The 24699-nt window shown below is 43.7% G+C and overlaps 3 protein-coding genes across 3 annotated transcripts; all 3 read right to left on the bottom strand.

Annotated features, from left to right (window-relative positions):
- On the bottom strand, positions 1624-7950 carry LOC8078765 (DDT domain-containing protein DDR4). Its single transcript, XM_021455531.1, has 11 exons — positions 7717-7950; positions 7496-7606; positions 5474-5560; positions 5354-5391; positions 5197-5278; positions 4952-5058; positions 3984-4146; positions 3696-3785; positions 3405-3516; positions 2820-2862; positions 1624-2514 (listed from the first exon to the last, which is right to left on the bottom strand). The coding sequence occupies exons 1-11, from the start codon at positions 7867-7869 to the stop codon at positions 1989-1991; spliced, it is 1512 nt and encodes a 503-aa protein (XP_021311206.1). The 5' UTR covers positions 7870-7950; the 3' UTR covers positions 1624-1988.
- LOC8078764 (FRIGIDA-like protein 4a) lies at positions 9132-12888 on the bottom strand. The gene is made up of 3 exons (XM_021457457.1): positions 11528-12888; positions 10464-10639; positions 9132-9777 (listed from the first exon to the last, which is right to left on the bottom strand). The coding sequence occupies exons 1-3, from the start codon at positions 12804-12806 to the stop codon at positions 9331-9333; spliced, it is 1902 nt and encodes a 633-aa protein (XP_021313132.1). The 5' UTR covers positions 12807-12888; the 3' UTR covers positions 9132-9330.
- LOC8078763 lies at positions 19592-20386 on the bottom strand. The gene has a single exon (XM_002455011.2). The coding sequence runs from the start codon at positions 20284-20286 to the stop codon at positions 19822-19824; it is 465 nt and encodes a 154-aa protein (XP_002455056.2). The 5' UTR covers positions 20287-20386; the 3' UTR covers positions 19592-19821.

Raw genomic sequence — 24699 nt, 5'->3', positions numbered from 1 at the left:
AAGTTTGACTAAATTTATATGATCAAATAATATCTATTATGATACCAACTAAGTATTAGTAGATTTTTTCTTAATTATATTTTTATAGTATACTCACTTTATGTTATAAATTTTAATATTTCTCTCTATAATTTTGGTTAAAATTGAAAATATTTTTCCAAAATTCTTGGAATGACTTATAATTTGAAAATGGAGGGAGTACTCCCTCCATACCCATTTTAGTTGACGTTATGAGCAACTCGGTCATTCTCGCGAAGCCTGACGTTCTGGTCACGCGGGCTTCTAGCTGGACGTTCTTGCCCCTGCCTCTTCGTTGGCCACGCGCGGCTCCAGGTTTCGGGTCACGCGCCGCCTCCTTCCTTGTTCGGCTGTAGCAGCGAGGCAGATCACGCGCCGCCTCCTTCCTCTCGTTTCCTTGCTCTTCGCTTCCTCGCCATGGAGTCCAGTGGCGCGGGTGCTGCTCGCCACGGAGTCTGGCGTCGCTGGTGCTGCTCGCCATGGAGGACGTCGTGCTGGTGCTGCTCGCCGTGGGGGACGTTGTGCCGGACTCGAAGGAGGTCGCCGTGGGGGACGTTGTGCCAGACTCGGAGGAGGTCGCAGAGGACGTCGGCGAGGCGTTGGACTCCGTCGAGGGGCTAGACTCCATCGAGGTGCTAGATTCCATGGCGTTGGACTCCATTACGTTGCAAGACGTCGAGCCGCTGGACAATATGGAGTCGTTCTCCATCGAGGCGGAGGACAACGTTGAGATGTGGAAGGAGAAAAGCTAATCCATGGCGTTCAATAGTAGGCAAGCAAGGCAGGGAGTAGCAGCAGCAAGCAAGCAAAGCAGAGAGTCAGAGAGTAGTAGCAGCAGGCATGGAACGAGTCATCGTCCAGCCGCTCGCATGCAAAAAAAAAAGAAAGAAAAACAAAACTTGCAAAATGAAGCAACAAGCAAAACATGCGGCCAATAGGAATCGAACTCCAAACGCATCCTTGACCCTTTGCGCGTTTGCCAAATGAACTGATTTATTTTCTCATACAAAGAGCATCCACAGCCATATTTATTAGGGACAGACATGGAAAACTAACCCCTAATTAATCACTCCTTGGTTACCACAATCATGTCTTAAACGTCAAGAATTATGAGTATGGAGGGAGTACATAGGAGCAGTATAGATACGTTCATTGCGAACGCTCTCAGGTTGCTTTCTCTCCCACAAAGCGGAGACTAAGACTGGCTAGGAAAATTTAACCGCCACGCGTGGTCTCTATTTTGACTGGATTCTGTATCTTGATTGAATTCGCTTTATGCAGCCGTTTGAGTCGGTTTACAGCAAGGACGATGATTCGGTTTCAAAGACAACCTGAGAAGCCCTGATACGGGCAGTCGTTCGTCAAAGAGCCTGCATGTACAGAACTGCCATATACAGAGATGATGGCAATAAATACTCCTAATAAAGGCTCTGTTTGGTTAGCTTGCTAAATTTTAGCTAGCTAAAGCTGAAGCTCCAAACACATTGACTAAAAGAAGCTAAAATAGTTTAGTTCAATTAGTCATACAAGAGTAGCTAAAATAATTTTAGCTAGCTAAAATTTAGTGAGGGGAACCAAACAGGGCCAAAGTATTGCAAGCTTATCTGAAGTTGCAGAGGCAAGATATTCAGGCAAACATAAGCCCATCTCCCTTAAAATGCATGGATAACATATTTTACAGCTGGTCGCGCAGTGCAAGAATCAGAAGCATTCATCAGCTAGATTTTTGGGTGCTCCATGGTGATGCGTCGCAGTCTAGGCGCATATGTACATACAAGTGGGTTAGAGGTGTTTCCATGACTTTGTGAAGATAACTCATCAGCAATGGGGAAAATGCTGGTGCTGTCTGCATCTGATTTCCGCCAGCCGGTACTAGTGGAGGTGCCTAGTGACGCTAAACCTGTGAAATTCAACCGCTCCTACAAAGGCAAAATGCAAAATACCGCATGTCTAACTGAACCTCAGTTAAGTTACTCAGTTTCATCCTCTGAGTCAGCAACAACCCGTGCAAGATCATCTTCAGAGCCCGAGAAAGCAGTGTCAGGCTGCTTGGAGACAGGTGTGGGCCTTTGCCTCAGCGTTTTCTTTGTCATTGGTGGAGGGGTGAGCTGACCTGGATGCATAGTCTCTTCATCATTCTTCATGTTTCTTTGACTCCGACGAAGCCCTGCACGAGGCTTGTCATTTGCCAAACGGGCAGCAAGACGGGTTCTCTTGCGTGGTACAAACACATCCTCCTCTTCCATGTCGCTCTTGTAGGAATCAGAAACATTATTTTCTTCGTCACTGTCAGCGGAGCTGACATCCCTGTCATTATAGTCTCTGTCTTCCTCATCACCAGAGCTCAGGTCACTTAGATACTTGGCATCCTCCTGTCCTACAGTTTTTTTGTTTTCAGAACTGATGTCAGATCTTCCATTGGCACCTTTGTCTCCATGATGTGAAGCACGTTTCTCTTTTATTAATGCCTCATGTGAATCTTGTTCTTTTCCTTTCCTAAAAAAGGTACAGTACAAGTCTTTTCAAGAACAATGCTTTGTAGTTAACTAATAAAGGAACAATCGATAGAATTTCAAAAGATCATTTAGACATTAACTTATTGAGATTGCAATCCATAATTCATATGTTATTTCTTTGAAGCTAAAAAGGCAACCTCAATTCCCACTTCCCAGAATTTTCTATACATACTATCCCCGAATGTCCATCAAAAGTATGTGCCATGCTTTTCCTATACAAAAATATAACAGGTGCTGATGCAATAGATAAAAATACTAGGGAGTGCTGGAATGGCCCGAACTTACTGAACAGCTCTTATCGCCTCCTCAATGGAACGATCATAATCAGCTGCACACAAAAGATATCCAAGATTCAGAAAAAGACAGTTGGTCACAAAAATGTCAATTTTATTCAAGCGTTTTTTTGAACCCAATCAGAATAGATATTGGCAGCAACATGCAGCAGATACCACAGATGTTATTCTGTGTTGCAGTAAGAATTGTCAACATCATGGACTCACAATTAATGGTTACAGATAGTAGGAAGTTAATTTGGATGCATTTATAGAATGTCAATGGGATTCTGACAGAAGAAATGAGGGATGGAATTGCCACATGACATTCAGCATAACCATCAAGCTGACAGTTCACACCCCAAAGATTCTTGGCCAGATAAAAGTAACCATAGTAAGGCCTTGTTTGGATCTTGTCAGATTTACCTCAGTCCACTTGTGTTGGAGTGGATTGGGGTGGAATTTAGTTCAAGTTCCACTCCAACCCACCCCAGCACATGTGGATTGATGCAAATCCGACTACATCCAAACAAGGCCTAAGTTTGAATGTTTGATGGCCTTTTGTGTTGATGAAATGATCAATAAAGAAGCTCCTTACAGAAATTGTAGTTGACAGGCCTACGTTCACGCAATGAACGGGTTTGGAAAGTGTTAGCAAAAGCTAAAACTTTGTCCTTCTTCTCCTGACGTTTTAAAAGCCTTTCTTTTTTCTGTAGAGACAAATCAGATAAATCAGCAGCACAAAAACAATACTTGATGCGAAGGATAATGCAGCTATATTTCAAATATTATATAAGCAATCTGTGTTTTTAACACCTCTCATACTAATTACAAAAAAACATAGGTGGAAATAGACAGGAACTTAGGAAAAGTATCAGTGGGTGTCTACCTTTTGAAACTTCTCCACAGCTGGAACAATTTCTGTCTTAAGATGCTCTGCAATAGCTGATTCAGCATGACCCTTTCTGGATAATTTCTCCTGTCAACATCTTATGTCAAATACAGTAGTAAAAATATAAGTGCACATCAAATATATATATACATATATATACACATATACATATACAATATATATATATATATATATATATATATATATATATATATATATATATATATATATATATATATATATATATATATATATATATATATATATAAAAGCAAAAGCCCTTACTGATATTTCAAGAAACTCATCAAGGTTAGTTGCAACTGTTTCCCAGTAAATATTGGTAACTGGTTTTGTCAATCGGCCACCCTTCCCCTTCCAATTCTGCTTAAAATCAACTGTTACATCTTCTGTGTATAATCTATGGCCAATAGTTGAATCACCATCATACCTAACAAGCAGGAGGATGTCATATGACAAGGTTAGGGAAAAAAAGGATAACAAGGAGTTATTGACTTATTTCTCTGGAAATTGTTAATGAAAGGATAGGAACTTTAAAATGAAAGACTCAAGGCCCAAAACTGTCAGATAAGACTACCACATTTGAAGCACATATACATCCATAGAAGAGTTCTTAATGTATACATGTGAAAACCCTGGTTAGCAGCCATGATCTCATAATAAACTTGTAATCATCCAGACAATTGAGAAGTACTACCATGCTAGCTATGCACAGGAGGCAGATGCAGGGTGAAAAAGAGCTGTGAAACTAGGATCGAATGGCTAAAAAAAATCACTAAAGCAGCATCGGGGTTGCACACCAAGTGTGGTTAGTTTGACAAGAAAACTTGTAAAACTTCATTTAGATTATTTGTTCATTTACCCAGAAATGGAAAAATATTTCTTATGGTTCAGCATCTGGATCAGATCGACCAAGTTAACTAAGCATACAAAACAGGAACAGGATAAATATTAAGTATAAATTATACAACACTTTCAGCATACTCTAGTTGTCCAGAATACTGCAGATAGCATCAAATTCCATTCTGAACTTTCTGTTCAAAATTTCCCAAGTCATCATATCAATCTATTTCACTTGCAGAAAGATATGCCATTGTTTCATTACATCACATTCTTTCTCTTACTGTTTTGAAACCTATTGATGCGGAGCAATTTAAATTCTGAACATTAGCACTTCATTGACTGGAGATGATAGATGAGAATTGGACAATGACAATAAACAGAAAATGACTTACCAGTATATTGTCCCACTACTGCCACTGCCTAGTTTATCTTTCCGAAAGTTGGAAATATGCATTCCTTTCTTCATTTCATCATTAACATACCACACCACATCATTTTGCTGCATAATAGATAATTTCAGTCAGTTTAATGTGCAGTAAAATACTAGATTTTTTATTTATTAAACTAGCAAGACTGAGCAAAATTCTTAGCATACTGAAATTTGACAAAAATGAAGCATTTTTTCACAATCAGCTACCTCAGATCGGACTTCACAAAGCGCTTTTAGTATCAACAACCGCTTGATTGGATCTTGCTGCTTATACGTCTCGACTTCCTTCCTGCAAACACAAATAGGTTGAAGCAATAAAATCATCACAACATTAGACAAAATGCATTGGTACACCAACACATACCCTGGATTACTTCTGAATGGGTTTGCTCCTTCGGCAACCTGAAACAAAAATAATATCAAGATTTGGGCAAGGCAAACTCCTATAATTATGTCATGGAAAAATACCTATCTAACAACATACCCACGACCACCAATCTGTTAGCTTTTTGGCAGTTACTATAATCCATCCATCCTCATCATGTAGATGTTTGTTAACTGGAGGTATTCCCTGGCATATTAGGTATCAAAGGTGAGCGAACAACATATCAAACGAACATAACATGGTCCAAGATAAAACAAAGCGGATATTAATTAAGTCAGAAGCAAGACAAATTGTGCTAAAAATGTCAAGAGACAAAATTTCATCCTTTCATATGCAGAACTAGAGTAAAGCATGGAGTAAAAGATGCAAAAATTTGGTAACTAATATGCAAACAAGGCAAGATGCCCCACATATGCACCATACACAAATGCTGACTATGTGTGCATGTTTGGTTTCCACAGCTAAGTTGTGTGAGACAGAATGACAGATAGGTAGACACTAAAATTCACAGAAGACCTTCACCATGCTAATGTAATAACTTCAGAAAGATGAACAAGAAACTTGCAGTACACTGAAAGGAAGATTGGACCAAAAGAAATGTGGCTACACATTTATATAACAGTTTACAAAACCTGTGTTTTTGTTGCTGTTTTAATTAAATCATCAGATAATCAGATACTACTTCTAGCTTCAGACAACAAGAATGCTCATAACTACAAGGTGTCATCTAGTTAGGGCGGTCTTCAGGTAATAAATATTGGTCATTTTTTTTTCTCTCTCTGCCTTATCCCTACCTCCCACACCCTCCGTTCGTTCTCTACCAAGCAAATCACGAGAGAAGTAGCATGCGGGCGGTGGCTGAAAACAGAAACACACGGCGCTGCAGGTGAGCGCGTGTGGCGGACTGGCAGCTGGCATGCCAGCGATCACACATGGCGCTGCAGGTGAGCACACGCGGTGCTGGCAGGTGAGCATGGGCGGACGCACGCAGCACCGGCAAGCGAGCGCGGCGGCCGGTACGCGAGAGCGGTGTTGCAGGTGAGCTCGGTGGCCGGTACGCGAGAGCAGCGTCGCAGGTGAGCGTGGCGCCCAGTACACAAGCGTGGCAAGCAAGCAGAGCTCCAGCACGGCAGCGCTAGCGAGCAAGGTGGTGGCCTGCGAGCTAGCAGCTGCGCAGGCAAGCGCACGTGATAGAAACAGACGGTTTCTTCCCAACGCCAAAATCGTCGTTTCTTCGTGCCTCGGTTCGAGCGGAAACGTCATTTCCCTCAGAAGAAACGGTTCATTCTATTCTTCCTCTCTTTCCTTACTAATTAGACTCCCATGTCAACATTTTGCTTAGTTGGCAAGTCATTTACAATCAACTCTCCATTGGGACTGCCCTTATACTTGATCAAAAAGAATAAGGCAACCACATATTTTTCAGTTTATCAGGAAATGGGAGCTTGGGTCAAACCAAGATATAAACTATCACAACCATGTTTTGTACCAATTGAACACATGATAAGAGAAAGAGAGAGAAAAAAGGGAGGAAGCTAAAGTGCAGCCTGTCGCACTATAGGGTGAGCGCGCGCCACGCAGCTCCAGAGAGACCTTACCACGCCTGCCTCCTCCTCCCCCTCCCCAGCCCCCTGCGATGCCGGCATGGGTTGCCCCTGCCCCAACCTGGCCCGGCTGCCACCCGCACCGGCAGCGTCGCCGCCACCTCCACCTTGCCACCGTCTCTCCCATCCCCGCCGCCTGGCCTGCATACCTCCCCATAGCTTTTTTTCTAATGCCGCCAGGGATGGGGAAGAATAGAGGTGAGAGAGGGCATGGGGCCACGCCATCACGCTGGGTTAGAGTTTGCCAAAAAAAAAGAAGGTGATTTATATGGTCTCTGCAATTTTGTTGTTGTTCATGACGGGACTAACACACTAACACATCAGTCATCAACATAGAAACCGTTCCTCTACACAACTAGTCAAACCTGCACCTAATTTTGAACCAAAAAAAATGCAACTCTACACACACTGGCGGATGCTAAGCTATATGCATAGACGCTCCACGAAACTGAACAAGTATAAAGAGCGGGGGGGGGGGGGGGGGGGGGGGGGGGGAGGGGGGGGGCGAACAAACCACCTTCAAAAGTGCAATGTGGATGCGAGCTAGGTCGCGGTTGTTGGACGCGAGGGCCATTTCGATCTCATCCGCGGAGAGCCGCAAGTCCGCCTCGATCACCGGCTCAAACACCTGCGACCCAAGCAACCAGAACAGGAGTCACACTCAGCGCGGGCCGAGAAAAGCCGAATCGGCCCATGCGATCCGCGGATCGAGCGAGGGGGAAGAAACCCTAGGCTCACCCTGAGGAAGTTTAGCACGGAGGCGAGTTCCCAGCGGCGGCGGAGGAGGACGACGGGGTCCTCAGAGGCGGCGGCGGCGGCCTCGTCGGGAGCCGCCGCGCTCGGGGGCTTGGCCGGCGACGATGCCTTGGCGCGCTTCGCCGGCGAGGCCATTGGGTGAGAGAGAGCGGTGGGCGGGAAGGGGAGAAATTTTTGTGGGCGTGGAGGCGGGCGGGAGTTGGTTTTAGGGGAAGGGAATGCTTGAGCGGCGGGCGGGCGGGCGGGGGCTGGGGCCGGGGCTGGGGCGAGCGAGAAGGCACTGGGGGTGGTGGTGGGGGGATCCGGTCTCGGCGGTGGAAACGGTTTTATTATCATTCGTGCGCGAGGTCCTGTCATGGGCTTGGCCGCGGTTGGGCGTGCTACTTTCAGGCCCAACGTTAATCGTGTATGAATGATGCAACACAATAGGAAGTTTATGGGTATTTGATAAGTGGTTTTGGCACATCTAAATAAAATACCTAACCAACAAAATTGCTTGGCTCGTTTCAATGCCATGTAAACGCTACACTAGTGGCACGTTGTTTCCATTTAATTGACTATTTGTTCCGGTTGATTAGTGTTTTGCCCTTGTATAAACGGTTCGTGGCCGGCAGTTTAGCATTTAATGTTTATATAGATAGGGTAGAAAAGCATCAATATGTCATATAAATTATGTTAAGGTATCTCTTGTGGCTAAGCTCTAGAGTAAACACAATGTTAAAATGATCGAGAAAAAGAAGGCTAGTGCTGAGACTTGTCTTTATGACGAGTGGGTCATTTGATTTGACGGAGACGTTTACGACAAGATTGACAAAAAGGGTGGTGGTTTGCTACAATATTAGGTTACCTTTGTGTCAAGATCGACCTTATGCTCATTTCCTTACGACATTTATGCTACTGCACTTCCTTTCAATTCTTGTGTGCCTGCATTTTTTCTAAAATGGCATGATAAATTAGAATTATAGAATTGGCTCGATGTTGCAGTAATCATTTTGCGATGTGTGGAACACAATAGCTGAATCTTAATACGGAGCTACATAGGTAAATGGAGGCTTAATTGAGCAAACTTTTAATTTTTTAGTATCCTAATTCACCGCCCCCCTCCTTATGCACCAAATTCCCTGTAGTTATGTACAAGGGCGCAAGTGTAACAGACCACTAAGCTGTGGATTTAGTATGTAATCCAATTGTTTCTACCTATTAATAAAATGAAACGCAGCTCTCTTACATGTTCGAGAAAAAAAAACTGTAGAAAATAGTCATGGGAATCTTCTACGCCACTGGGTAGATTTTTATTAACAGTGTCTGTGCTTAGTTATTCATTTTGCGTTGAATGTGTGAACTCCTTTTGCAATTGGTAATATATCAAAAGCGAAAGAAATGGCAATAAATCCACGTAAGCCTTCACCACAAAATTATGGAGGACACAGCTCAAATTTATCAAAGGAAACACAGTACCATAATGTATACTACACGGCCTTCAGTATCCAGCATCCATCGAAAATCAAGAACTGAACATGCTTGAATAGCAGGAGGTACACATGATCCTATTAGCCAGAAAACAAGGAGCATTCAGTTGCAACAACAGCCATAGACCTAACGACGGAATGACTGCTGCCCCCCACCGGCTGCAAAGTTAGGGGAGCCACCATATGTAGCTCCAGATCCACCGAATGGCACACCACCTCGTCGCCCTGACACGCTCCCAGGCACATAGTATGATGATGCAGCTGCTGGATTTATATATCCAGCATGGGCTGCGTAGTTTAAGGATCGTGAGATTGGGTTCTGGAAACGCGGACCAAAGTTTGAGCCCCTAGCAGCCTTGGCAGCAGGGAAGGGATAGGGTCCAGCTGCGCCTCGGGATCGCTTGTTCTGGAATCTGCTCGGGCCAGCTGCCTTCTTCCTCTCAGACTTATCTTTCTCCAACTTCGCTAACTTCTTCTTCATGACCTCTATAGGACACACCGATTGTAGCTGGCAGGACTCAACACACCTTATGATGGACCTGTACGCATTGCCCTCCAGGTTGTTTGCCTCTTCCTGGAAAAAAATTGAATCCATCTTGAGCATGAGCAATTAATTACAATAACAGATAATACAGAACGACATTATTCAGAACCCAAGAGCAAAGCAGTCCAAATAACTAGTATAACTGCATATGAGATACTATCAGCTACAAAGGGGAGAAGATTTTTGGTGAAAATCCATTCAAGACGACGATGAACACATCAAAAGCAGAAGAGAATATCAGGGTGGTGCACATGGGTTTAACAATGTCAAGGTCCATTAAAAAGGAACTAAAGTACTGTCGCAATGAAGGTTTTAGCGCTGAAATTAATGTTGTCATTTCATCAGCATAAGGAGGACAAGAAGGAAACATTGAGGATTACAATCTGAAGATGATGGGTGACTGAAAGTCTTCCCTGGGATGCATTTTTTTTTCAGGCTGTGGGTGGTCTTAGCCGTTGGCTTGTTAGTGTTTCTGGACTGTGGAATTTAATTGTGCTTTGTAGTCAGTTGTAACTGGCTTTAATTAGGTTAGTTTGGGAGTTTGCCTAGCCGGCTGAACCCTTTGCATTCAGAAATAAATAAATAGACTAAATACAAGATTATGCAAGACTCCTCACAGGTATCTGGGAAGAAAAAAGGGCTCTGCTCATATTAAATGATTTATTAAGCAATCAATAACAGAGTGATTGAAATAAGGGCAAAAGAGAAATACTTACAAGTGCAGAACTGGAATGTCTTCCACTTTTCAACACCGCCTGGGCCTTATCAGTGGAATTTCGCAGATAGGATTTGAGGAGAGGTACAGGTGGAAATCTCTCAAGCAAATCAGCCTCATGGGCAACAAATATAGCCTCTATAACATTCCCTGACTTTATTAGTTCCTCAACAATACCTGAAACCAAAGTAGCTTTGTCAACTATTGTTTCTCATTCAAAAATGTTTGTTATTAGAGTACACTTGAATTGAACAAAATACTAAATGGAAGTGTCAGATATGACAAAATTCAACATATATTTTAAGGAAAGCCTGGTTCACTTCTCACCTAAAAGAAGGAAAATCTTCAATTTAAAGTATGCACTACCTCAGTCTGGTTAACAGACTCAGGAAGCACATACTGTTGAATAAAAAAACCTAAGATTAGAATAAATTATCTTAAACTTGAAACTATATTAACTTCAGTAAATCAAGATGCACTCTGCCAAGACAAATTATTACAAGCACAAACACAGTTGAATGTCTGCCAACTTCAGTGTAAACTGAACAATCCATGTTCTGCATACTAAGGCCACTTGAAAATCAAAATCATGATGGCTTTCAGTTCAATAAAATCCCATGGTAATTTCAGCAGTCTACATTTTTAAAATGCTCCAAATACTCAAAATATGGGTGCTGTTTCAGCACCAATGGTAACATCATCACCAAAAAAATTCAGCATGTTTCACATGGTTATTTAGATCCAGAAATCAAAACATCAAAGCAAGCATACAGAGACATTGAATACGCTGACAAAAGGATTATCTAAAATAAGGTGTTCAGATGGAAATCCTAAATCCGACACAAGGTTATGAACTCGCATGTCTCATTCTTAAACAAAGATTATTGATTTGTTAAGTGAACTTAAGAAATAGCTAGAATAACAGTATGGAATTTTGTTCTAACAATCTAACCGCAGTAGTTCTGCAAATACCATACAATTACAATCACAATTCAAATAACAATCTGATCCTGACTCAGATAAATAAATATAACTTATAATAAACAAAGGTTAATAGATCATCACCTCGTAGGCTTTCCTCAAATCCAAGCACACAAGCAAACCTAGCAAGCTCCCTCTTCCGTCCATTAGCAACAAATAGCCTTCTCAAGAACTCCTCATCGAACTTGTCCTTCAATCCAAATGCTGCTACCATCTGCACAAATATCTGTGCCTCCGGTTGTTCTGGTGCACCCTTATTGCCTCCTTCTCCCGTCTTCCCCTCCATGGTGCCCACTGCTGCTCCCTTCTTCTCACCCTCAGGTCCAATTTTCTCTGCCCGTTCTCCCTCCTCAGACACCTTTCCCTCTGCCCCTTCTCCCTCCTCAGACACCTTTCCCTCTGCCCCTTCTCCCTTCACCTCATTCCCTTCCTTCTCTAATGCCTCAGGATCCTCCACTTCCTCTGGGTCCTCCTCGTCCCCTGACACAGGGGATGTCTTCTCAGGGTCCTCTTCTTCCTCCTCCACCTCCTCCACCTCCTCTTCCTCTTCTTCTTCTTCCTCTTCTTCTTCTTCCTCCTCCTCCTCCTCCTGCCCCTCCTCCTCTTCTTCTTTTCCTTCTTTCTTCTCTGTTGCTCCTGAATTCCCTAACCCATCAGCTTCGGCCATCTCTACCTCTTTGTCCTCGGAAGAGAATTTGTCCATATTAATCCCAAAGCGCTCTTGCCACTCTTTGGTTACTGCAAACGCCCTCTCAACCAATGTATCTCCTATCTCAGGAGGCTTCCGGTCGTTGGAATCGAGCAACGAGCGCAGCAACATGCCGAGCACCCAGCATTGGTCCTCGCCGACGCCACTGCCAGCGGCTAAGAAATCGCTTACCACGTCGAGGACAAGGCGGGGCGGGTCGACGGCCATGGCGACGGCGGGGCCGGCCTCCTTCCGGACCACGGCGAGCTCCCGGCGGTGTGCGGCCATGAAGCGCCAGAGCGCAGCAGCATCCATGCGGCGGCATATCCACCGGAGCGCGCCCTTGATGTCGCTGGGCGGTGGCCCGGTGGATTCAGTCTCGGCCTCAGCGACGGCGGCGGAGAGCGCGGCGGAGGCCTCGGAAAGGCGCGCGGGGACGGCGGACTCGCGGGCCTCGAGCGCCGCGAGGGACTCGGAGGTGGAAGCGTCGGCGGCGGCTAGGGCTTCCTCGAGTGCGGCGGAGCGGGAGGCGAGGTCCTCCTCAAGCGAGGCGAAGTGTGCGAGGGCGCGCGACCAGGCGCCGTGGCAGTCAGCGAGGATCTGCTGCTGGGAGTCGAGGTGGGCGAGCAGACGCCGGACCTCGCCCACGGCGGCGGAGTCATCGGTGGTCGCCATGGCGGTGAGGGCTGCGGGGAGGGAGGATGGGGCCAAATTAGAAGAGGAGCCGTCTGGATGGACTTGTTTTGTTGCCGTGGACATGGAAGTGGAAGTGGGCTTTGTTCTCGATTTATATTCGGGCTCCAATGGGCTTACTTATGTTAACCGGATTGGGCCTAGCTGGCCAAGTCGGTTTGGAAAAGGAAATTTTATGGGCTCATGAAGATGGACATACTTGTTTCCCTGGTGTTGACGTGTTATGTACTATTATCCCTGAATAAATAGATTTATAGAGTTAAGTCAAAATTTTAAATTAAACTTCGACTGAAGGAAGAAAGCTTTTGAATATGTGATTTTCTTTGTCAGGGAATATTCGATACCTTTTTCTGTCTCTCTCCTATAAGGGATTCAATCGGAAGGAATTTCCTCACTTCGCTTAGAAAAGTCCATCAAAAAATTATGACATCAAATTAGTACCATTAAATATATTCATAGAATATATTTTTTGTAATATGTTTATCGTAGAAATAATTGCTCTTCTTATAAAGTTAGTCAAATTTAAGATAATTTCACTTGTACGGGTTCTAAAATTGATTTATTTGAAGACGGATGAAGTATTTATTATCTATCTATCTATCTAAGTCGGCTAGGTTTCCACACAGAGAGATCCATGCATTAGGCACGAGGAGTGACAGTGAGAAGTGAAAGGGATGTAGCCATGACGATGCCTCTAGACAAGGGAGTGGAGCCCATAACGTCATTGTTGAGAAAAAGGCTTTTTCCAGATGACCCCTCGCTCAACTCGAATTTGCAAGCGGTTGCCACCATGGTATCACTGCCCGTAGATGTCACTTATGAGCATGAAGCCATCTAGTTCTCTTCTAAAGTGAACCTATGAGAGGATAGATCTAGTAGTTACTAGTTAGGTAAGGAGCAAAGGATCGCCGGGGAAGCAAGCACTAGATGAAGAGTCTAGAAACAACCACCATACTTCATGGTGCAAGAGCCACGTTAGAGAAAACAAACTTCATTGTCTATTGATGTAGCCCAACACCATCAGGGCATCAACTCGTAGCTACCATCCATGGAGCATGTGGTTGCTAGAACCACCTGTCGTGCAAACATTCCAAACATGGCCTCTGTCATGTGCCACCATAAGCCTAGGAACAACACCCCACACTTCCACTTCCTTGGCTACACCTAGACCATCGTGACACCACCTAAGGACGTCCCAATGCAATTTTTGGTGGGAATCCACTCAATCAGCCAAGGGGAAGGCTGGTCTAACCACGACAACGATAAATCAATCTTCAGCGTACGAAAATGGGGACATTGAGGGGAAGAGAAGTAGTGCTCCAATATATGTCATTGTCCTTGTAGATGTGGACTTCCTATATGCGCACCAACAATGGTGAAATGGCTATGAGAAAGACATAGGCACGGGGACAATTAGTATTAGGAATCTAGCAACGTCAACTAAATCAATCATAGTAACAATGCAAAGGGTCCAATTGTTGGTGATGTCTCCTCTAGGCAATTCCACAATTTGAAAAAGGAAAAATGACAGTGCTATCCAAATCCTCCAACAACTCTAATAAAAAAAATCTCTAACTACTTGGAAAAGAAAAATCCTGGCACCGTCGAAATTAACCCTCCAACCATCAAAAGGACAAGATAGATCCTCTAGGTAATAACCGAAAAATGCAAGTGATCTATACAGGTTTTCTTTCTCAACAAAGGCAATTGCTGTGTTCTAGACTTTGCATAAGTTTTATGCACAGCCATCTATTACCATAAGTTCAGCCAATGAATATAATCATGACAAGATTAAAAAAAAACTTAAAATTGTAGTTCATGAAAAGTAGAGTGGAAATTCACGGCAGGGGATGGCCGCTTCATTTCATCCAATCTGTATAATCATCGTACGTAAGCAGGATATATTCTCCAGTTTTCACGCATTTGGAATAGTCAGCACATGCACTTTAACGAGACGTGCAGCCTTCTGTACACGTTTGGATCTCCCCTGCATCGACAAAATGGAGCAAGCACCATGAACACTGTTGTTTTCAACAGCAGGCACCAGGCACCAGGCCGAGACGATGACGTACTGTACATAACTGAATGCAGTGTCTGCTAGTACTGCACACTGAGTCAGCGGACACCCACTGCAAGCACAGGATCTAGCTGGCGGGCCTGGCGGCCGCCACATCTGTTGTAACGTCAGTTTCGAGTCTGTTTACAGGTCTCCTCCATGAGGTGTATCCTAGTCCTCTGACTCCAGTCTTTAAAGGAAAGGGAAAAAAATAAAACAAAATTAAGAACATCGCTGGATTCAGAGCATGACAAACCCCAGCCCAGCTCATTGGGACCGATCGATTCCGCCTGACAGCTTTGACGAGCTGCTAATTTCGCCAACTGTTGCTGTCAGAAACATGACGTATTGAAGTTCATCAATTCATATAGTTCAGGCCCTTCGCCCAAAGACGAAACCGCCGTGCATCTGAACTCTTATGACCTGACCAAGCATAAAGTACCTACAGTTTGCATGCATGACCGAGAACTGATCCAAATTACTCACCATTTGGCAGTCATAACGGGGCACTTTATGCTTGGTCAGGAAAAGGATGCTGATAATTAAGGCGACTAAGATACGGTGGAAGTGGAATGTATGCTTGTTCGTTTGGCCTATAAGTTATAGGCTTATAGCGGAAAATATTGTTGGCTGATTTGTTGCGAGAGAAAAACACTACTAGATGGCTAGCAGATTCGGCCGCTAAGTTCAGACTAAATTTAACTAATTTTTAGTTGGCTATCGATCAGCCTTTCTATCAAACAGACTCGAATCATGCTGGTGTGCAGGCGGCGGCCGAATCGTTGTCGATTAACGTGCTGCCCACAAGCCGTCCAGCGAGTTTCTTTAAGGTATCCAATGCAAAGAGGCAGCGCCGGGCACGAAGCAGATTCATCAGTACTACAGTCTACAACACTGCACTGCACCGTGCACCCTCTCACATGGTCTCACATGCATGGGATGAGAATACGAGATCACTCGGACTGTTGGCTGTGCCTGTGCTACTCAAGCCAGCAAGTAGTAACCTCATGCAGAAGCATTTTATTATTCATACAAGATCTAGCTCATAGCTCATAGCTCATACTAGCTAAGCTAGTTTTGGTCCAATTAGTGAGATAGTTGTTAGTTGGATATTAGCTAACAGTTAGCTAGATTATTAGCTGAACTTGTTTGGATCCAAACGAGCTAATTATTACTACCTCCGTTCCGAATTATAAGACGTTTTGATATTTCTTGATCATTGCTTTTTCTATATATCTAGACATAGTACTCCTTTCATACCTATAAAGAAAGTTGTTTTGGGCAAAATTCGAGTTATTTTTCTATATATCTAGACATAGTACTCCTTTCATACCTATAAAGAAAGTTGTTTTGGGCAAAATTCGAGTTAAACATTAGTAATATAAATCATGAATAACTTTTAAGTTGTTGAGTTTGAAAATATAAAAACCCCATATGAACATATTTGTCTCGAAAAATACTTTTATAAAAATATACATATTCCACTTTTTGATAAATATTTTTATAAAATAAAGAGTAAAAGTTAGGTAATTAGGTTTTAGAGACCATGTTATTATTCTAAATAACTTTCTTTACAGATACGGAGGGAGTATATTTCTAAATGCATAGCAAAAGCTACACATCTAAAAGAACTAAAACGTCCTGTAGTTTGGAATTGAGGGAGTAGTAGCTAAGTATATATTAGCTTCATAGATCTAAACCGGATCTAAGATTGTCTCCAACAGAGACAACCTAAACGCGAGACCCATTCGGCAGTATAGGTCGCGCACAGTAAAAGAGTACACACCCAAATCTTGTCCTTCTCCAACATAGCCTGAGACCAAGCCCCAAATCCTGCCGCACACACAGCACAGCAAGGTCGCGCCCCGCCGGAGCCGCGTCAGTCGTGCCCCGCCGGAGCCGCGGTCCCGCCACGCCATCTTCGTCCGCGCTCCCGCTGCAGCCGGCCGAGCTCAACTCACTCCTCTCCTTCCTCCACTCCGACCTCGTCCGCGAACGGTTGAATGAGATAGAGAGGCCGGAGATTTACGTATGCAGGAGAGAGGAGACACTTTTTTGCGTTTCACATCGCAGGCTATGTAAAATAAGTACTCCCTTTGCATCTTTTGTTGGAGGCGATTGTTTGTAAACAATGAATTTTACGTATGCGTCCTAGTTTGCCAACTCTATTGGAGTCGGTCTAAAAGACCAACAAGAACCTGAAGTTTGCGTGGTCTTAAAAAAAATAGGATCATATTCCATTATTTTCTGGATCAAGCTAGCTAGCTGACGATGAAAAGCATAAGGGGCTGGGCGGGGGAAGAAGAAAGTTGGAAACGGCATGGATCTTTCCTAGGTAATCATCATGGATGGCACCACGCTAATTGCTGATGCACGCAAGCAATCAGCGTTCAACAGAGGACAGTCCGCCTGGTCCCATGTGATAGCTGCCTGATGACCACCTGCGCTCAACTAATCACGGATCGTCGTCTTCATTCTCCAATCGATTTATTTTTCTTGTAATGACGACTAATGACGCAGAAAGGGTTTATTATGCATGCAGCATGGTCACATGCACACCAGTGTGGCACACACAGGTACCAGCACTGCAAATCCATGATGGCAATTGCCAAGCTAGCTACAAGTGACAAGCCACTGGTATATCACTAAGCTTCCTAGCAACTTCTTTTTGGCTAAATGTAGGTTTCTATTCTCTCTCTCCTCCCGGGACAAATTAATGCCAGCTAGTTCATTTCAAGGCAGATTAACTAGTATTTACCATTTTAACAATTATTTTACTTAACCCCAGCTACAGATCACCAAGACACTGTGGCTAGAATTACATCTAGTCCACAAGATCTCTCGTATATGTCGGGATCGACAATTCGGAACTGTACAATGAATCATGCATTGTGTAAAATACAGTACAATGCATGTTTCCTGTTGGTTCGTTCACTGTACAAGGTTCATGACCGTGTCCAAGGCACCAACAAATGGATCAGTTTGAAAAAAAAATGGTTTTGAGGTTGGAACAGAGGAGAATCCAATGAGTCGGCTAGTGCTAATATAACAGAGATCAGGATTAATATATACAGCTAATAGAAAAAGGCACTGACTGAAGCTGCAAATGTTAGCAATTCAGAATTCAGATATGCATCCCTCACTCACTTGGCCGGCCGGTAACGTGCGCAGCTATGTACGATACCCTGATACTCCAAGTTGCCGTACCCGTATCACCATCGCTGCTATACTATCCGATCGATTCCGATACGTCTCGATATGGCTTGATGGCTCCAATACGACAGCAGGAAAGTATCTTTTGGGAAAATACAACTTAAAAATGTATCAATTAAATTAATCTCGATAATTTTGCCATATTAATTTCGTGTGTGTGTGTGTGTTTCAATAGCTTCAAAGTGAAATAAAATAAATGAGGTTGAAGGAGAAAATCCACTGACATACATATATATTGTTAAGGCCTTGTTTAGTTAGAGATGTGAAAAGTTGTTGGTTAGCACTTTCGTTTTTATTTAATAATTATTATCTAATTATGAATTAACTAGGCTCAAAAGATTCATCTCGCGATTTACAATTAAACTGTGCAGGTGCCGCAAGATTCGATATGACGAAGAATCTTTATTTATTTTTTTGTTTGGGGGTGAACTAAACAAGGCTTAAGTATGTATGTGTAGCCATACCGGTGTATCCATATCGTCATGATGTCATATCCATATCAGTGTACCCATATGGCCATATCCCAAGCATAACGTTGCATCATAAATGTGCAGTAACGGGGAATGCAAGATAGTGCCAGTTTTGAGGGGATAGATAAGATATGCTGTTCAACAACAATCATGAACCGCAATACATGCTTGAAGCCACTTGTGACTAAACAAAACACAGCGTTGTATAAAAGAAGTACACCAAGATGAAGTGCATACGAAAAGAATGCAGCTAAAGATTCCTTCTCACAGCGCGTTTGTCTTTTAAGAAGATGGGCACACCAAGATTGCTTCTTCTAGAATACATTTAGTATGTGACCTCTCGCTTTCAAAGAGAGAGGGACAATTGGTTAAGCAGCAACAATGGTGTGACGCTAACCCCACATCACATCAGCCTAGCACGACACACACACATGCAAATTTTCAAGATGTTAGATTAGGATTTAGGATGAAAACATTTCATGTCCCTTTTGCAATTTTTTTCCACTCTACACTGCGAAAACGGCGAGCTACTTGCATCACCCACTCTGATTGAAGGTGAAGGCGTGTGGATTTTTCCTGAAAATGGTCAGACTCAGGCAGCATACTTTTATGATGAATCAATCAGTTTCTTTAGTTTGGTCAAATTTGCAAGCATTTGGTGCATTGAAAAAGCGGTGTGTACAGACTCCGATCAACTTCACATGGAGCGACCCACTTGCCTAATGTCCAAGAAACATGTTTGACCAAGCGGTTCATCCATTATACATAATTTGGTTAGAAAATTATATAATATATTAGCACTATGAATTTGTAGTCTTTTAGATCTTATCTTATCCCAAAAGATTCCTAAAACTGACAAGCATTTTTTCCGGTAACATTCAAAACAAACCAATCTTTTCATCAAGTCAAGGTATAATGTTCAGAACAAACTAATTATTCGTCGCACCTTTAGTTAGCAACAAATCAAATCCTGAGGCTGTAGAACGTAGTATTCACATGTTTCTGTGATTTTGCTGTGGGCGTAAATGTGTTTGTCATATGTGGTGGTATTTGATTGCTGGCAACTGACAAAGTACAGAGTTTGACCAAAACCAATGAAGATTTGTAGGAGATATTCATCAGTGATCCGAAAAAAAAATGAATGCATGTACAGATGGGGATGGATGCTTCTGTTTTCACAGTTCACGGCACCAAAATTGGGGGAAAAGATAAACAAAAAAAAAGGATCTTGCCGCCGGGCGCCGGCGACCGGCGGTCACTACACGGCGACCCTCTGGAACACCCTGGAGGGGACGGCGAAGCGCGCGGAGAAGGATCGCGAGAGGTTGTCGGGCTCCACCCACGCCTCGCCGTCGTCGAAGTTCTGCGCGTAGCTGTACGCGTCGTAGGGCTCCCTGTGCGGAGCCGGCGCGGCCGCCGGCACGCAGCCGGTGGAGCAGAGCAGGATCCGCTTCTTCTCCCGCATGATGCGGCGCCACAGCGCCCTCAGCCTCGCTCGCGCCGACGGCCGCGGGGCCCCGGCAGAGTAGTAGGGCGTCCGCGGGCCGCCGACCTTGGAGGAGGAGGAGGATGACGAGGAGTGGAAGACGACATCGTCGTCGTAGTAGTCGTCGTCACCGTCGAGGTCGAAGCCTGCGCGGACGAACCCCCGCCGGGAGATGGAAGGCGCGCAGGAGCAGGAGGCCTGGCGCTGGAACCGCGGGCTGTAGCCGCCGCCGTCCATGGGGACGATGAGCACGGCTGCGGCCTGCGAGACTGCGGGGCGCGAGGAGAGATGGCTGCGGCGGGACTGCGAATGGGAGGCGGGAGGGCCGGAGTGGCCGCGCCGTGCGTGTATATATGGGAAAGGGAGACTAGTGTGGGCGGTGGGTGGTTTGGGGGATTTGGGATGAAAAAAATCATTTTTTTTTTTGCGAAACAAGAAAAAAAATAAAAAAAAAATTAGGGCTTTCTAATCACGCGTTGACTAGGTTCTTCGTGGAATCGTGGTTGGCTAATGACAAAATGCTCGTCATAGGAATCACAAGCCATGCCACGTTTGTTTCCATGAAAATGGAATGGATGTGTTTGCTTGGACGACCCAAAGGTTTTCTCCTACATACTTCGTGCTACAGCTAGCAAGTTAGTAGTATCTTTTCTCTCACTCAATGTAATGAAGTATTTGATTGTTTTTTATTAGCATAGTACTAGATCATTGCAGAAATGTACTCCCTACGCTGGCTAATCAATGTGTTCCCTTTGTGTTTTTTCTTGCTTATATATACTTAATTAGTGACTAAGATGTGATTCTGATACAGTCACAAAAAAGAGAGAGAGATGTGATTCTGATACTACAGTTGGTGAAACTACTCACAAACCAGCAAATACGAATGAGCGGGATATACGACTTGTTGCACAGTACTCGTGCCAATGATAATGAGCTAGCTATTTTTGTTGAATTTAATTGAGTTTGGCCTAACCTCTAAGGCCCCGTTTGGCACGGCTTCTCCAGCGGCTTCAGGAGCCGTTTGGAGTTGTTTTGTGCCAAACGGGGTAAAATAGAATGGCTCCACCAATGAAGCCCCTAAAAACGTACTCTCACAGAGCTTTGGGGTGTGAAGGAGCCAAAAATAGTGGCTTCGCCCGGCTTCACCTCATCCTACGTAGCGTTGTGTGAGAGCACATTTTAAGGAAAGAGTTGTTTTGCCAAACGGTTTACCAAAATGGCTCCAGCTCTACCGATAGAGCTGTTTATGGAGCTGAAGCTCCAAAAAACAGCTTCGCTAGTGAAGTGGAGCCGTGCCAAACAGGGCCTAAGGCTCTAAGCACGTAAATTTCAAGGTCTATAAATGCTTGTGCAATAAAGGATTAATCCAGTATGGGAATCAAATTGATATGAGAGATTGACTCAGTTTAAATGAGTTGTTACTATGTACATCTTTTGTGAGTTTAAGAAAGGTAGAAGGTGAGGTGCACACATGTATGCACGCAGTGACGTGCACAAACAGACAACATGAGTGGTATAACACAATGAAACTTTTGCAGCTCTAAAATCTCGCGGTAGTTCTATATTTACCTATTTATAAAGTATAAGAAGTGTGAGAGTGAGGAATAATGGGCCAAGGATAGAACAAGAGTGAGTGACAAATAGATTTCTAAAGAGAATAAAAATAAAAGACGATTTTTTCACCCTTTACTACTACATATAAATTAAAGTATTTCCATGAAAATGGAACGGATGCATTTGCTTGGATGACCCAAAGGTTTTCCTACATACTTCGTGCTACAGCTAGCAAATTAGTATATTTTTTCTCTTAATTTAATAAAGTATTTGATTTTTTATTAGAATAGTACTAGCTCATTATAGATATGCACTCCGACCCGTGTCATCAGCCATGAGGTAGTATGCTGCTGTGAGATCGCCCTCTTTGGGCCTTGTTTAGTTCCAAAAAATTTTACAAAATTTTTCAGATTTTCTCATCACATCAAATCTTTACGCATGCATAGAGTATTAAATATAGACGAAAATAAAAACTAATTGCACAGTTTGGTTGGAATTGACGAGACGAATCTTTTGAATCTAGTTAGTTCATGATTAGACAATATTTGTCAAATACAAACGAACGTGCTACTATTCCTATTTTGCAATTTTTTTTGGAACTAAACAAGGCCTAGTGCTTGGATTGGGGCAAAAATGTTCAATGAAGCTGCATTCAATTTATGGATTTGTGTGTTTGGAGCTACCTTCATGATCTTGTTCTCAGTGCTAATGAGATGCAGATTGGGCTGGTGGTTCTCTATGTGAATTTTCTTGCTTATATATACTTATTAGAGCAACTCCAGTAGCCCCTAAAACAGAGCCCCTACTTTTCATTTGGGTGCTCTCCCTACTTTTGGGTGCCCAAAATTTTTACTTTCACTCCAACAGTACCACCTAAATGAAGGCCTCCAAATCCAAACTGGCAGACAATGACAGGTGGGACCCACTCGTCATTGGGTCAAACATTTCGCTACCGCATGGCCACAAGAAGGGGAGGCTCGACGCTCACGATAACCATGGCTACGGCTGCTCCCGCTCATCGAGGAGAGGCCACTCTCACCGGAAGGGATGGCGGCGAGGCCCAACGGTGGAGGTCGGAGGTGGAGGGAGGGAGCGCGGTAGTGAAAATTAGCGCTGGAGGGAAATGGGCGAAGCTGCGCTTGTTCGGTGTGATGAGGTAATTGCCACACCACGCAGGATGAGGGCTGGACTGTTGGGCCAACAGAAATGGGGGCTGCAGGGAAGATTTGGGTGCCCACCCCAAATTGGAGGCTCTAGTAGGGGCCCTGCTGGAGTGCTGTTTTTTGCCTGGGCACCCATATTTAGCTATAGGGGCTCAAGTAGGGGCCCTGCTGGAGTTGCTCTTATTGACTAAGATGTGATCCTGGTACAACAGCCGGCAAAACTACTCATGTTACCAATACTTAGAGCCTATTTAGATCAATTAGTACTAGTTACTAGCTGGCTAAAAATTAGTCCAAACTAGCTAGAGTTAGTTTGCTAGTTGACTAACAACTAGTTATACTCTTGGCTAACAAATTAGCCCTCTGTTTGAATGGACGAGAGCTAAAAATTAGCTGGCTAATAATTAACTATGTGCATCAAAATAGTATTGCTTTAGTCTAGAAAAACCTATAATTTGCATGGGATAAAAGAACATTTTTTGTTTGGATCAACTTCTTTTTCTTTCAGGGCAATGTTGATCTATTCGTCATAGACAAGATTGTTCCTACTCTACATGCTTTTGGATGTCAACTTTTGGGAAATTTAAAAGTATTTTTTTGTGTGAAAAAAGGTCCTTTCACGTGGAAATGTATTCACTCTTTTCGAGGCCGTTTGAGACTATTTCCTTTGCATGTAGAAGAACAGTATTCGATCGGAAGGGAGAAAACACCGTTTGTCGTCACAAAACACATATGCGCGACTTTGTTAAGAGTCTGTGCAGGTAAGAAATCAATTAGCTCCATGTTACGGATTACTACCTCCTAACCTGTTAGCTGTTACTTTGTCAGTACTCCACCAAACTTTTGCCCCGTAAGATAAAGACCAAAGCACATTTTGGCGCTTGCTCAGTCTAGATTGGCGGTTTGTCTTGGTGCAGACTCAATGCACATCATTACCCATTGAGTACTGGATCACTTTGGAACCAATGCAAGAGACTGCTCAGTTCATAATTGCCAGCCCTAGCTTAGCTACCTCCACCAAATCCAATTCTACTGAATGAATGTACTTTTCCTCATTTCCTTGATTTTATATGGGTGTCTTCTATGCTGTGCGCATATTTATTTAGCCATCATTTCTATTATTTGGCAGTCTCAATACTACACCAAGCTAGCTAGCTAGTCCTTCTCTTGCCAACTGGTGCAGCATAAAGACCTTCAGTTAGGCCTGCCGTTTGGCAATGGCAGGTTCAGCTTAGCCAATCATGCATGGACATGGACTCATTTCATTTGGAGGATGAAACTAATAATCGGTGTACTCTGTTATGTTATATATAATCGGAGTTGCCGTTTCACCAAACAGGAATAGAGTGACGGACTGCTGCATCGGCTACATGCTTGTTGATATATACTCCTACTTTTGTATGAAAACGAAACGAGCTGGACCGATACTAACTGGGTTTATGAATGACATGACAACGAGTGTCAGTTGAGAGGGAGACGGCATGCAGTTACATGGTCCTGTCACCCTAATAAAATCTCTCCTTCTAGGAGAGTTCGACGAACTACAAACATGCGTTGAGAGGGAGACGGCATGCAGTTACATGGTCCTGTCACCCTAATAAAATCTCTGTTTCTAGGAGAGTTTGATGAACTACAAATATGCTAGCCATCCTTTTAAAAAAGTTGCAGATCTCCAGGCATCAGAACTGAATGAAGAAAAAAAAAACTCCAAATGAACAGAAAAAGGGAGTAGCGGCTGGTGTTCAGTTCAGACTTTCAGAACGCCAAATTTGACTAGTGGCATCTGCAACTCCAAGCATGTGTCGCTGCGTCGCGTGCAGATCTCCAGGCAAGTTTGTACGTGGCCCGTGGGAGTATTCAATGAGGGCAAGGATCCAAGTATCTATCTATCTGACGGTCAAACGAAGCAGGCCAGATTCGTGGCAAGTTGCAA

Source organism: Sorghum bicolor, chromosome 3 (assembly GCF_000003195.3).
Source record: "Sorghum bicolor cultivar BTx623 chromosome 3, Sorghum_bicolor_NCBIv3, whole genome shotgun sequence".
NCBI classification, from domain to species: Eukaryota; Viridiplantae; Streptophyta; class Magnoliopsida; order Poales; family Poaceae; genus Sorghum; species Sorghum bicolor.
This window is presented reverse-complemented; position numbering and strand designations above follow the sequence as displayed.